At 44.3% G+C, this 14,910-nt stretch overlaps 1 protein-coding gene across 1 annotated transcript in view; it reads right to left on the reverse strand.

Annotated features, from left to right (window-relative positions):
• LOC120058106 (synaptotagmin-like protein 5) overlaps positions 1-9,845 on the reverse strand; it is a 44,733-nt gene extending 34,888 nt beyond the window's left edge. Inside the window, exons 1-5 of the mRNA XM_039006581.1 lie at positions 9,727-9,845; positions 7,767-7,982; positions 7,223-7,456; positions 6,634-6,798; positions 5,851-5,962 (exon numbers count right to left, since the gene is read on the reverse strand). Of these exons, the coding sequence (XP_038862509.1) occupies positions 5,851-5,962; positions 6,634-6,798; positions 7,223-7,456; positions 7,767-7,982; positions 9,727-9,845 (846 nt within the window). The remainder of the gene's footprint in view (positions 1-5,850; positions 5,963-6,633; positions 6,799-7,222; positions 7,457-7,766; positions 7,983-9,726) is intronic.
• Positions 9,846-14,910: the final 5,065 nt, after the last annotated feature.

The raw sequence follows: 14,910 nt of genomic DNA on the forward strand, positions 1-14,910 counted from the left end.
ACCAACAAATATTCTTTACAACAACAACATAGGAATCACTACAAAACTTATTGTATGACCTCTTATACACTATATTAGGCCCAGCCTTTGGAACTTTGGTTTTCCTAGACATGGCTACTATATTGTGATCACTACATCCTATGGATCTGGATTCTGCTTTCAAGCACCTTTCTGCAGCATTAGTAAAGATGTGATCAATACATGTTGATGATTTCATTCATGTGCTGTTTGTAACTACCCTGGTAGGTTGACTGATAAACTGAACCAGGTTGCAGGCACTGGTTACAGTTTGAAGCTTTTTCTTCATTGCTTAGGAGTTTTTTCCACATTTTGTTACGTTACAGCCTTATTCTAAAATTGATTAAATAAAAAGAAACTCCTCAGCAATCTACACACAATACCCAATAATGACAAAGCGAAAACAGGTTTTTATAAAATGTTGCACATTTATTAAAAATAAAAAACAGAAATACCTTATTTACATAGCTATTCAGACCCTTTGCTATGAGACTCGAAATTGAGCTCAGGTGCATCCTGTTTCCATTGAATATCCTTGAGATGTTTCGACAACTTGACTGGAGTCCACCTGTGGAAAATTCAATTGATTGGACATGATTTGAAAGACACACACCTGTCTATATAAGGTCCCACAGTTGACTGTGCATATCAAAGCAAAAACCAAGCCATGAGGTAGAAGGAATTGTCTGTAGAGCTCTGTAACAGGATTGGGTTGATGAACAGATCTGGGGAAAGGTATCAAAAATGTCTGCAGCATTGAAGGTCCCGAAGAACACAGTGACCTCCATCATCCTTAAATGGAAGAAGTTTGGAACCACCAAGACCCTTCCTAGAGCTGGCACCTGGACAAACTGAGAAATTGGGGGAGAAGGGACTTGGTCAGGGAGGTGACCAAGAACCAGATGGTCACTCTGACAGAGCTCTAGAGTTCCTCTGTGGAGATGTGAGAACCTTCCAGAAGGACAACAATCTCTGCAGCACTCCACCAATCAGGCCTTTATGGTAGAGTGGCCAGATGGAAGCCACTGCTCAGTAAAAGGAACATGACAGCCCACTTGGAGTTTGCCAAAAGGCATCTAAAGACCCTCAGACCATGAGAAACAAGATTCTCCTGTCTGATGAAACCAAGATTCAACTCTTTGGCCTGAATGCCAAGCGTCACGTCTGGAGGAAACCTGGAACCATTCCTACGGTGAAGCATGGTGGTGGCAGCATCAATCTGTGGGGGTGTTTTTCAGCAGCAGGGACTAGTAGACTAGTCAGGATCGAGGCAAAGATGAACGAAGCAAAGTTTAGAGAGATCCTTGATGAAAACTAGCTCCAGAGCGCTCAGGACCTCAAACTGGGGCAAAGGTTCGCTTACCAACAGGACAATGACCCTAAGCACACTGCCAAGACAACATATGAGTGGATTCTGGACAATTCTCTGAATGTCATTGAGTGGCCCAGCCAGAACCCAGACTTGAACTCGATCGAACATCTCTGGAGAGACCTGAAAATAGCTATGCAGCAATGTTCCCCATCCAACCTGACAGAGCTTGAGAGGATCTGCAGAGAAGAATGGGAGAAACTCCCCAAATACAGGTGTGCCAAGCTTGTAGCGTTATACCCAAGAAGACTCGAGGCTGTAATTGCTGCCAAAGGTGCTTCAACAAAGTACTGAGTAAAGGATCTGAATACTTATGTAAATGTGTTAGGTCTGTTTTTATTTTTAATAAATTAGCAAACATTTCTAAAAACCCATTATTGCTTTGTCATTATGTGGTATTGTGTGTAGATTGATGAGGGGGGAAAACGATTTAATAAATTTTAGATTAAGGCTGTAACCTAACAAAATGTGGAAAAAGTCAAGTGGTCTGAATAGTTTACAAAGGCACTACCATTCAAAAGTTTGGGGTCACTTAGAAATGTTCTTGTTTTTGAAAGAAAAGCACATTTTCTGTGTTCCAATGGGATGCTGGCCTTCTAGGCAGAGTTCCTCTGTCCAGTGTCTGTGTTCTTTTGCCCATCTTAATCTTTTCTTTTTATTGGCCAGTCTGAGATATGGCTTTTTCTTTGCAACTCTTCACTGTTGACATTGAGACTGGTGTTTTGCGGGTACTATTTAATGAAGCTGCCAGAAGAGGGCTTGTGAGGCGTCTGTTTCTAAAATTAGACACTCTAATGTACTTGTCCTCTTGCTCAGTTGTGCACCGGGGCCTTCCACTCCTCTTTCTATTCTGGTTAGAGCCAGTTTGGGAAAAGAATTCTAGATCACCTGCACTCCACACACAGAGATGCGTACAAAGCTCCCCCTCGCCCTCCATTTGGTAAATCCGACCACAACTCCATCCTCCTGATTCCTGCTTACAAGCAAAAATTTAAGATAAAGCAGGAAGCACCAGTGTCTCAGTCTACAAAAAAATGGTCAGATGAAGCAGATGCTAAACTACAGGACTGTTTTGCTATCACAGAGTGGAACATGTTCCGGGATTCTTCCGATCGCATTGAGGAGTACACCACATCAGTCAATGGCTTTCTCAATAAGTGCATCGAGGACGTCGTCCCCACAGTGACTGTACGTACATACCCCAACCAGAAGCCTACAGCCAACATCCACACTGAGCTAAAGGGTAGAGCTGCCGCTTTCAAGGTGCGGGACTCTAATCCGGAAGCTTACAAGAAATCCTGCTACGCCCTGCAACAAACCATCAAACAGGCAAAGCATCAATACAGGGCTAAGATTGAATCATACTACACCGGCTCCGACGCTGGTCTTATGTGGCAGGGCTTGCAAACTATTATAGACTACAAAGGGAAGCACAGCCGCGAGCTGCCCAGTGACACGAGCCTATCAGACGAGCTAAGTCACTTCTATGCTCGCTTCGAGGCAAGCAACACTGAGGCATGCATGAGAGCATCAGCTGTTCCGGACGACTGTGTGATCACTCTCTCTGTAGCCGACGTGAGTAAGACCTTCAAACAGTTCAACATACCCAAGGCTGCGGGGCCAGACGGATCACCAGGACGTGTGCTCCGAACATGTGCTGACCAACTGGCAGGTGTCTTCACTGACATTTTCAACATGTCTCTGATTGAGTCTGTAATACCAACATGTTTCAAGCAGACTACCATAGTCCCTGTGCCCAAGAACACAAAGGCAATCTGCTTAAATGACTACAGACCCATAGCACTCACGTCCGTAGCCATGAAGTGCTTTGAAAGGCTGGTAATAGCTCACATCAACACCATTATCCCAGAAACCCTAGACCCACTCCAATTTGCATACCGCCCAAACAGATCCACAGATGAACATTTTTAGAGCCTTCCTCTGACACCGCCTGGTGTAGAGGTCTTGGATGGCAGGCAGCTTAGCCCCAGTGATGTACTGGGCCGTACGCACTACCCTCTGTAGTGCCTTGCGGTTGGAGGCTGAGCAATTGCCGTACCAGGCAGTGATGCAACCGGTCAGGATGCTGTCGATGGTGCAGCTGTAGAACTCTTTGAGGATCTAGGGACCCATGCCAAATCTTTTCAGTCTCCTGAGGGAGAAAAGGTTTTGTCGTGCCCTCTTCACGACTGTCTTGGTATGTTTGGGCCATAATAGTTCGTTGGTGATGTGGACACCAAGGAACTTGAAACTCTCTACCCGCTCCACTACAGCCCTGTCAATGTTAATGGTGGCCTATTTGGCCCACCTTTTCCTGTAGTCCACGATCAACTCCTTTGTCTTGCTCACATTGAGGGAGAGGTTGTTGTCCTGACACTGCCAGTTCTCTGACCTCCTCCCTATAGGCCGTCTCATCGTTGTCGGTGATCAGGCCTTCCACTGTTGTGTCGTCAGCAAACTTAATGATGGTGTTGGAGTCGTGTTTGGCCACGCAGTCGTGGGTGAACAGGGAAAACAGGAGGGGACTAAGTACACACCCCTGTGGGGCCCCAGTGTTATCGATCAGCGTGGCAGACGTGTTGTTGCCTACTCTTACCACCTGGGGGAAGCCCATCAGGAAGTCCAGGATACAGTTGCAGTGGGAGGTGTTTAGTCCCAGAGTCCTTAGCTTAGTGATGAGCTTCATGGGCACTATGGTGTTGAGCTGTAGTCAATGAACAGCATTCTCACATAGGTGTTCCTTTTGTCCAGGTGAGAAAGGGTAGTGTGGAGTGCGATTGAGATTGCGTCATCTGTGGATCTGTTGGGGCGGTATGCGAATTGGAGTGGGTCTAGGGTGTCCAGGAGGATGCTGTTGATGTGAGCCATGACCAGCCTTTCAAAGCACTTCCTGGCTACCAACGTGAGTGCCACGGGGCGGTAATCATTTAGGCAGGTTACCTTCGCTTCCTTTGGCACAGGGACTATGGTGGTCTGCTTGAAACATGTAGGTATTACAGATTCGGTCAGGGAGAAGTTGAAAATGTCAGTGAAAACACTTGACAGTTGGTCCGCGCATGCTTTGAGTACATGTCCTGGTAATCCGTCTGGCCCAACGGCTTTGTGAATGTTGACCTGTTTAAAGGTTTTGTTCACATCGGCTAAAGAGAGCGTTATCACGCAGTCATCCAGAACAGCTGGTGATCTCATGCATGCTTCAGTGTTGCTTGCTTTGACGCGAGCATAAAAGGCATTTGGTCTGGTAGGCTCGCATCACTGAGTTTCCCTTTGTAGTCCGTAATAGTTTTCAAGCCCTGCCACATCCGACGAGCGTCAGAGCTGGTGTAGTAGGATTTAATCTTAATCCTGTATTGACGCTTTGCTTGTTTGATGGTTCGTCTGATGGCATAGTGGGATTTCTTATAAGCGTCCGGATTAGTCTCCCGCACCTTGAAAGCGGCAGCTCTAGCCTTTAGCTCGATGCGGATGTTGCCTGTAATCCATGGCTTCTGGTTGGGATATGTACATACAGTCACTGTGGGGACGACATCATCGATGCACTTATTGATGAAGCTGATGACTGAGGTGGTGTATTCCTCAATGCCATTGGATGAATCCCGGGAACATATTCCAGTCTGTGCTAGCAAAACAGTCCTGTAGTGTATCATCCGCGTCATCTGACCACTTCAGTATTGAGCGAGTCACTGGTACTTCCTGCTTTAGTTTTTGCTCGTAAGCAGGAATCAGGAGGATAGAATTATGGTCAGATTTGCCAAATGGAGGGCGGGGGAGAGCTTTGTATGCATGTCTGTGTGTGGAGTAAAGGTGGTCTAGGATTTTTTTCCTTGGTTGCACATGTGACATGCTGGTAAAAATTTGGTAAAACGGATTTAAGTTTGCCTGCATTAAAGTCCCCGGCCACTACGCCGCTTCTGGGTGAGCATTTTCTTCTTTGCTTATGGCCTTCTGCCATGCTTACTTCTTTTCATTGCTTTACTGGGAAGCTTAGCAGAAGTAGATATGCTCATGTTATTTATTTTAGTGCAGGGTGAGCTGCACACAGTGGACTTCCTCCTAGGGCATACCGTTTCAGTGCTAACAGTATAAATCTGGTTCATAGGCACATGATTACTGCATACAATAGCTGTAGGAACAGCAGAGACATTCAGGGCAGTTAGGGACATAAATTATGTTACTTACATTGTGTCTACCAACGCTCCTGGTGTAATGTACATTTGCTGAAGCATTATGACAACTTTGCGTCACAATGGTAGGGATTAGCTGAGTTTGGCTTGGGTCATTGATAAGTTATTGTCTCAACGCAGCCTTATAATGCTGTAAAAGGATTATTGGTGTGTGTGTCTGTTTATCCGTGTGTGTGTGTCTGTCGGTCTGTCTGTCTTTCTGTCTGTGCGTGTGTGTCTGTGTCTGTCCGTGTGTGTCTATGTGTGTGTGTGTGTGTCTGTTGGGTTGCTGACCCTGACCCTCCTGCTCTTGCTGCTGGGTGTAGGGGACCTGTCCCTCTCCAGGGTTTGGGAGCGCAGGTTGTTAGGTACAGTACGTATCCCTGAAGACTCCAGAGCCACAACACTACCCCTGAGGACAAGACAGAATACACACCATTACATTACACATCACTACCCCTGAGGACAAGACAGAATACACACCATTACATTACACATCACTACCCCTGAGGACAAGACAGAATACACACCATTACATTACACATCACTACCCCTGAGGGCAAGACAGAATACACACCATTACATTACACATCACTACCCCTGAGGACAAGACAGAATACACACCATTACATTACACATCACAACCCCTGAGGCCAAGACAGAATACACACCATTACATTACACATCACTACCCCTGAGGACAAGACAGAATACACACCATTACACTACACATCACTACCCCTGAGGACAAGACAGAATACACCATTACATTACACATCACTACCCCTGAGGACAAGACAGAATACACACCATTACATTACACATCACACACACTGGGATAACACATGAGATTCAGATGATTATTCATCAACAGATGGTTCAATTGGAAATCCAGAGTTGGGGAGCCCTATTTGTGTTTCCTATTTGTGTTTCTTTCACCTATCCAGTAACATCAACTGAGTGGAGACAAGGCAAGGAAGGAGATGATGAACGTAAGGAGACGATGTAAAGAACTTCCTTCAGACAGTGGAGATGTGCCTGTGGTGGGTGTTGCATGGGTGTGGTTTGGTGGTTTGTCCTCACCTATGTGAGGTGGGTTGTGGAGAGTGGGTTGTGGAGCGTGGTGCAGACCGGGCACTGCGTACGCTGTGTGTGTCTGTGTCGGGGACAGGAGCACACACACTCCCACCCTGCACCCCGTTCTCTGGCTTCAGGCTGGGACGGCTGCCCTTCTTATCCAGCAACATCCTAGGATCCAACAGAACTAGTCACTACACACACATCAGACTGTGGTGTGTGTGTGTGTGTGTGTGTGTGTGTGTGTGTGTGTGTGTGTGTGTGTGTGTGTGTGTGTGTGTGTGTGTGTGTGTGTGTGTGTGTGTGTGTGTGTGTGTGTGTGTGTGTGTGTGTGTGTGTGAATGCAATACGAAACCCATTCTCTGATGGAAGCTCAACTCTCCACTTGCCTGTGTAGTAGATTACTCTTTATATTAAATCTGTGCAGTGATCTTCTCCTGTGTCCTTTAATTATATTGTAAATTGTCAAACTGTGATTGACAACTGATTACATGTTCAAGTAATCCAGCCCAAACCTGTTGGTGTACATACTGTATGTGTTTGTATGTGTGTGTATTTGTGTGTATGTGTGTGTATGTGTATGTGTGTTTCTCACCCTTTCCCTTTCCTCTTGGCACCATCCACCAGGTTCCTCACGGCGCTTCTTCCTGATTTTGGGGTGTCAGGCCTCTCAGGTGTGTCAGCTGGCGCTGGGGATTTCCTGTGGGGGCTTCCTACGGGGCTGCTCATGATAGACTGTTTGACCACATCACTGCTGAGCACTGTCCCCTTGTCAAACCGCTTCGACCGCTCCTCTAGGAACCACTCCCCGGTCACCACCTTCAGCTCCCTGCCAATCAGAGACACAGGGGACACCTGACCTCTGACCCCTGTACGGTACACTGACCTCTCAACTTTAACCCTGGCTTTAACCGGCTCTTATGTTCACGTCAATAGGCCCTGATAAGTGATAAGGCCATGTGACAGAGCAAATGAAGACAGCTACAGAGTGGTTAAACAACAAATAGGAGCCATCTGGCCTTAATTAAAACACACACACACACACACACACACAGACACACACACAGACACACACACACACCCAACTGTTAGTAGTGCTAAACCATGGCCTGTCCCCTGATATCTTTGCCCAGACTCACAAGACTTTGGCACAGATGGAGCACTTCCAATGCTTTGCTTTAGGGGCCATCACGCGACAGTCGCTGCAGACACGCTGTAGACACTGCTCACAGAGCTCCCCGCGGTCGAAAATCAGGCCCAGGCCCTTCAGGCAACGGGCGCATTGACGCTCCCCAACCTCTTGGGGGCGCCGCGAACCCTTACGCCTGATCTCCACCAGCTCATTCTTCAGCTTTCTACAACAGAGAAACAGAGAGAACACTTATCAAGTATGTTATTGTCACTAATTATTACGACCACGATTGTAGTAGTTGTTGTGATGTTGTGGTCTTATTGTGATTGTAGTAGTTGTTGTGATTGTATTGTGATTGTGGTAGTTGTTGTGATGTTGTGGTCATATTGTGATTGTAGTGGTTGTTGTGATGTGGTCGTATTGTGATTGTAGTAGTTGTTGTGATCATATTGTGATTGCGGTAGTTGTCATGATGTTGTGATTGTAGTTGTTGTGATGTTGTGGTCGTACTGTGATTGTAGTAGTTGTTGTGATGTTGTGGTCATATTGTGATTGTAGTAGTTGTTGTGATCATATTGTGATTGTAGTTGTTGTGATGTTGTGGTCATATTGTGATTGTAGTAGTTGTTGTGATCATATTGTGATTGTAGTTGTTGTGAAGTTGTGGTCGTATTGTGATTGTAGTTGTTGTGAAGTTGTGGTCGTATTGTGATTGTAGTAGTTGTGGTCGTATTGTGATTGTAGTTGTTGTGAAGTTGTGGTCGTACTGTGATTGTAGTTGTTGTGAAGTTGTGGTTGTATTTTGATTGTAGTTGTTGTGAAGTTGTGGTCGTACTGTGATTGTAGTTGTGAAGTTTTGGTCATATTGTGATTGTAGTAGTTGTGATCGTATTGTGATTGTAGTTCTTGTGAAGTTGTGATCCTATTGTGATTGTAGTTGTGGTTGTATTGTGATTGTAGTAGTTGTTGTGATTGTAGTTGTTGTGAAGTTGTGATCGTATTGTGATTGTAGTTGTTGTGAAGTTGTGGTCGTATTGTGATTGTAGTAGTTCTTGTGATTGTAGTTGTTGTGAAGTCGTGGTCGTATTGTGATTGTAGTTGTGAAGTTGTGGTCGTATTGTGATTGTAGTAGTTGTGATCGTATTATGATTGTAGTTGTTGTGAAGTTCTGGTCGTATTGTGATTGTAGTTATTGTGAAGTTGTGATCATATTGTGATTGTAATTGTTGTGAAGTTGTGATCCTATTGTGATTGTAGTTGTTGTGAAGTTGTGGTCGTATTGTGATTGTAATCGTTGTGAAGTTGTGATCCTATTGTGATTGTAGTTGTTGTGAAGTTGTGGTCGTATTGTGATTGTAGTTGTTGTGAAGTTGTGGTCGTATTGTGATTGTAGTAGTTCTTGTGATTGTAGTTGTTGTGAAGTTGTGGTTGTATTGTGATTGTAGTAGTTGTTGTGATCGTATTGTGATTGTAGTTGTTGTGAAGTTGTGATCGTATTGTGATTGTAGTTGTTGTGAATTTGTGGTCGTATTGTGATTGTAGTTGTTGTGAAGTTGTGATCGTATTGTGATTGTAGTTGTTGTGAATTTGTGGTCGTATTGTGATTGTAGTAGTTCTTGTGATTGTAGTTGTTGTGAAGTCGTGGTCGTATTGTGATTGTAGTTATTGTGAAGTTGTGATCCTATTGTGATTGTAGTTGTTGTGAAGTTGTGGTCGTATTGTGATTGTAGTTGTTGTGACGTTGTGGTCGTATTGTGATTGTAATTGTTGTGAAGTTGTGATCCTATTGTGATTGCAGTTGTTGTGAAGTTGTGGTCGTATTGTGATTGCAGAGGTACGAATAAGGATGATGATTACGATAAAAAAAATCCTCATCAACATCAAGGAAGTTGTAGTAGTAGATGTATCATTGTAGTGGATTGTACGGTGATGATGATGAAAATGATGAAGACTTATTCCGCCCTCACCGTATCCTCTTCTCCTCTAGTTTCCTCAGTTTCTCGTCCTTCTGCAGGACTCCGAGGATCATCTCTCGCTCATGCTCCAGCAGGAACGAGAGGTTCAGCTCCTCAGCACTCTTCTCCATTGGTCCGTCGCTCTCCAAACCAGCCAATTAGAAAAGCCAAGGTGACGCAGAAGGCGTAGTCACATGCAGGGGTGTCAGAGGGCAGCTACATGACCTCACTCAGCATTCCGTTAGGTTTCCGTTAGCGTTCTGTTAGCGTTATCATGGTCTCTGTGTAAAGCAGGACGTTCTCCAGATTTTCCAAGGTTCCTCTAGTATGTTCTTCTCCTTATCTTGTTTCTCTCTGGTGTATCAGACAAACCGCCAATCACACAGCAGTTACTGTATCCCCAAAGACTGGTCCACAGCCAGCCTAAACCGGATCCTGTTCAAAACACAACACAACACAAACTGTTGTTAGGGATCTCTGAAGTTAGAGTCTGCAGCTGACCCTTGATGTTAGAGTCTGGTCTAACAACCTATTGAGCTCATAGTTAATCTCTGGTCTAATCACATTCCCACAGTGTTGAAGCTCTAATGAACAGACAGTTGATATTGATTGTCAGGAGGATTACCATGGTAACTACTACAGTCTAACGGCCCCTGACAATCCCACCCTCACCCAATCAGTCTGAACATCTCACACCCCAGGCTTAACACATGCCATCACCTTCATCACTCTATACCAGTTAATCTTATCAAATTATCTGCCAAATTAGTCTAATTAATAGCTGCTAATACTAATGGCTACACACGCACGCAGGCATGCACTTGGACACAGACACACACAGTATGCACCTGTCCTCTTAACCGATAATAAGTCCACTGGGTACTTGGCCTTCAGCGGCGGTGCAAATGTCAGCCCGTCTCCTGCTGCAGTGCACCATGGGAATGCTAACTGGCTCATTACTGCACGCCACTGTCAACACTGAGTACTGCTGTTGTTTCAAAGACACACACACACACACACACACACACACACACACACACACACACACACACACACACACACACACACACACACACACACACACACACACACACACACACACACACACACACACACACACACACACACACACACACACACACACGTTGGTCTTCTTTGATTAGTTCTAAAAGAAAAAGTACACAGACATTTTTGTATATACACCAGCTGTGCTATCTGCGTCAAATCTGTAGTTTAAAAGAATCTGGGTGATTACCCAATATGTTTCAGTAGCCTTGATCAATAGTTAATTGTCTAATCTATATGCACCCTCCTCTACTGGAGTGAGAGAGAAACTGAAAAATAAATACAATGTAATGATTTTGTTTACAGATGTTCCGCTTTGATCGTCCCCTGAATAACACCGGAGCATAATAGGGACTGAAGTGACATTGGTTCATCCTGTAATTATGATTCAGCTTTTCAAGGGCTGATGATCTGCTTTCAAGTCGCTGACACAGAGAGACGGAGAGGGTGACGGAGGGATAAAATATCATAGGAGAGACAGGTCAGCGAAGAGGCGGAAGGACGGAGGACGAGAAAGATGGGAGAGTGATGGAGATAGAAGAAGAGGAATGAATCAGGGGGCAGACAGACTGACAGGAATGGGAGGAGAGGAGAGATAAAGTGGAGAACAACACAGGTACAAGGAGAGTGGAAGAGAGCAAGTGAGGGAGAGACGAGAAAACTTAGGTCTTCTGTCTGTGAAGACCATGGAAATATAAGCAAAATGGACATGGTATCATACCAAGCAAGACTAACATGATTGCACAGGTGTGAAAGACTGGGGTTTCTGATGCCCAAAAATGGTGTATGTCTTTATGCAAATGAGACATAAGTATAATATAAGCACATTTACAGATAAAGTTATTATAGCTACAGCAGTGATGCATTGCCTCACCAGAGGCATAAACACCAATACGTGTCCGCTAGTGATTTATCTAGACAAGCACCCTGACTGTTCAATTCTTTATACCGTGTAAAAAACTTAAATCACATTATCAAAACAATCAACACACATCCACTGTGTGTGTGCTAGGTGTGTGTGTGTGTGTGTGTGTGTGTGTGTGTGTGTGTGTGTGTGTGTGTGTGTGTGTGTGTGTGTGTGTGAAGGAGGACTTCCTGACAGGCCGACCCCAGGTGGTGAAGGTAGGCAACAACACCTCCTTTACGCTGATCGATAACACTTGGGCCCCACAAGGGTATGTACTCAGCCCCCTCCTGTACTCCCTGTTCACCAATGACTACTTGGCCACGCGCGTCTCCAATTGAGAGCCTCCTATCGGGCTGTACCACCGCCTGGTAAGGCAACTGCACCTTACTTTTTCTTTTTGGAGATTTGCTTGTATTGTTTTGTATTGTTAGATTTGTTATTATATTTGAGTGAAAGATGAGATGAAAGTGAGAGGAGAGGGAAAGAGAAGAGAAAGGTCTGTGTCAATACCATCCTCCATCCATCCCTCCATTTATACCTGTCTATTTCATCCTCATCCTGTCTTCTCTCTCTCCTGCCCTCTCCACTCCCCCTCTTTACATAAACTAGAAGCTAATGAAGAGGCACAGCCACCTCTGTCAAATCTGTCTCAGCCCAGGAGACACTGAGGTGTTTGTGATTAGCATATCAAGTGGTGCTGCGCTGCTCCTCCACAACAACTGACAGATGAATCAACAGCCAGAGACACTAAATGGCTGTTTGGTTAAGCGACAGACAGTGAACATCAACAAGGTTTACCTTTGGTTTGAGTCAATCTGAGTATCAAACAGTTCACTGCACTGCAGCATTTCTCCAGAGTCCTGCATTCTGAGAACTTACACACATCACAGTCTACTCTACAACATGAGTTACCATTTCCTGCTTCACTTGTGGGGAATTTTTTTTGTCACTCAGAAAAATGTTTTCCGCCAAGACTTTGTCTGATAAGTCTTGTTAATGTAAATGTGAGTGCATTCCAACTTAGTGAGATCAAGTGTGTGTGTGGATGAGTGAGATTGTGTGTGTGTGTCCCACTGGGCACAGACGTCAGTTCAATGTCTATTTTTCGACTTACATTTGGTTGAGTTGTCAACTAAGATGAATTAAATATGAAATCACCAAAAAACGTCACCATGACATTGGATTTAGGTTACAAGTTGGGTGAAAAAGATATGAAATTCCCTTACGTTGATGACTTTAAAAAAATCCAATCAGTTTTCCACGTTGATTCAACGTCATCAAATATAATTTTTTTGTTGAAATGACGAGGAAACAAGGTGTGTGTGTGTGTGTGTGTGTACGTGCACTGTTGTGTGTGCTGTCTGTGCACACCCTTATGCGGTAGGACTTGGGTAGCACTGTGCCTTTGTTTCTCTCTGACTCAGAGGGAACAGAAGCAAATACAATCCTCATGGATTTTTATTTGCATTTCATGTAATGACATACACAAAATAGTCCAAATTGGTGAAGTGAAATGAAAAAAATTACTTGTTTCAAAATATTCTAAACAATTAAAACTGAAAAGTGGTGCGTGCATATGCTATGAAGCCCCTAAATAATATCTGGTGCAACCAATTACCTTCAGATGTTGCATAATTAGTTAAATAAAGTCCACCTATCACATGATCTCAGTATATATACACCTGTTCTGAAAGGCCCCAGAGTCTGCAACACCACTAGCAAGGGGCACCATCAAGCAAGCAGCACTATGAAGACCAAGGAGCTCTCTAAACAGGTCAGGGACAAAGTTGTGGAGAAGTACAGATCAGGGTTGGGTTATAAAAAAATATCAGAAACTTTGAACATCCCATGGAGCACCATTAAATCCATTATTAAAAAATGGAAAGAATATGGCACCACAACAAACCTGCCAAGAGAGGGTCGCAAACCAAAACTCACGGACCAGGCAAGGAGGGCATTAATCAGAGAGGCAACAAAGAGACCAAAGATAACCCTGAAGGAGCTGCAAAGCTCCACAGCGGAGATTGGAGTATCTGTCCATAGGACCACTTTAAGCAGTACACTCCACAGAGCTGGCCTTTATGGAAGAGTGGCCAGAAAAAAAGCCATTGCTTAAAGAAAAAAATAAGCAAACACGTTTGGTGTTTGCCAAAAGGCACGTGGGAGACTACCCAAACATATGGAAGAAGGTACTCTGGTCAGATGAGACAAATTTAGCTTTTTGGCCATCATGGAAAATGCTATGTCTGGCGCAAACCCAATACCTATCATCACCCCGAGAAATTATGTTTTTCATCGGCAGGGACTGGGAAACTGGTCAGAATTGAAGGAATGATGGATGGGGCTAAATACAGGGAAATTCATGAGGGAAATCTGTTTCAGTCTTCCAGAGATTTGAGGTTCACCTTCCAGCAGGACAATGACCCTAAGCATACTGCTAAAGCAACACTCAAGTGGTTTAAGGGGAAACATTTAAATAATTTGGAATGGCCTAGTCAAAGCCCAGACCTCAATCCAATTGAGAATCTGTGGTATGACTTAAAGATTGCTGTACACCAGCGGAACCCATCCAACTTGAAGGAGCTAGAGCAGTTTTGCCTTGAAGAATGGGCAAAAATCCCAGTGGCTAGATGTGCCAAGCTTATACAGACATACCCCAAGAGACTTGCAGCTGTAATTGCTGCAAAAGGTGGCTCTACAAACTATTGACTTTGGGGGAGGGGGTGAATAGTTATGCACGCTCAAGTTTTCTGTTTTTTTTGTCTTATTTCTTGCTTGTTTCACAATAAAGAATATTTTGCATCTTCAAAGTGGCATGTTGTGTAAATCAAATGATACAAACCCCCCCAAAAATCTATTTTAATTCCAGGTTGTAAGGCAACAAAATAGGAAAAATGCCAAGGGGGTGAATACTTTCGCAAGCCACTGTATATACACACACATGTCTCTAAGGTCCTCATTTTATGTAACCTGTAGTTACACTTTATCTGCAATATCTTCCAACATCCCAACATCCGTACTGATTCAGTGCCCTTCTTGACAGCCATACTGTCACGCTCGTCGTCCTCCTCGTCTGAGGAGGAGTAGTTGGAAGGATCGGAGGACCAAAATGCAGCGTGGTATGTGTTCATCATGAATATAATAAGCAGAGAACACTGAACAAACTATACAAAACAATAAACGAACAACGAACGTGAAGCTATATAAGAAATGTGCTGACACAA

Source organism: Salvelinus namaycush, chromosome 13 (assembly GCF_016432855.1).
Source record: "Salvelinus namaycush isolate Seneca chromosome 13, SaNama_1.0, whole genome shotgun sequence".
NCBI lineage: Eukaryota > Metazoa > Chordata > Actinopteri > Salmoniformes > Salmonidae > Salvelinus > Salvelinus namaycush.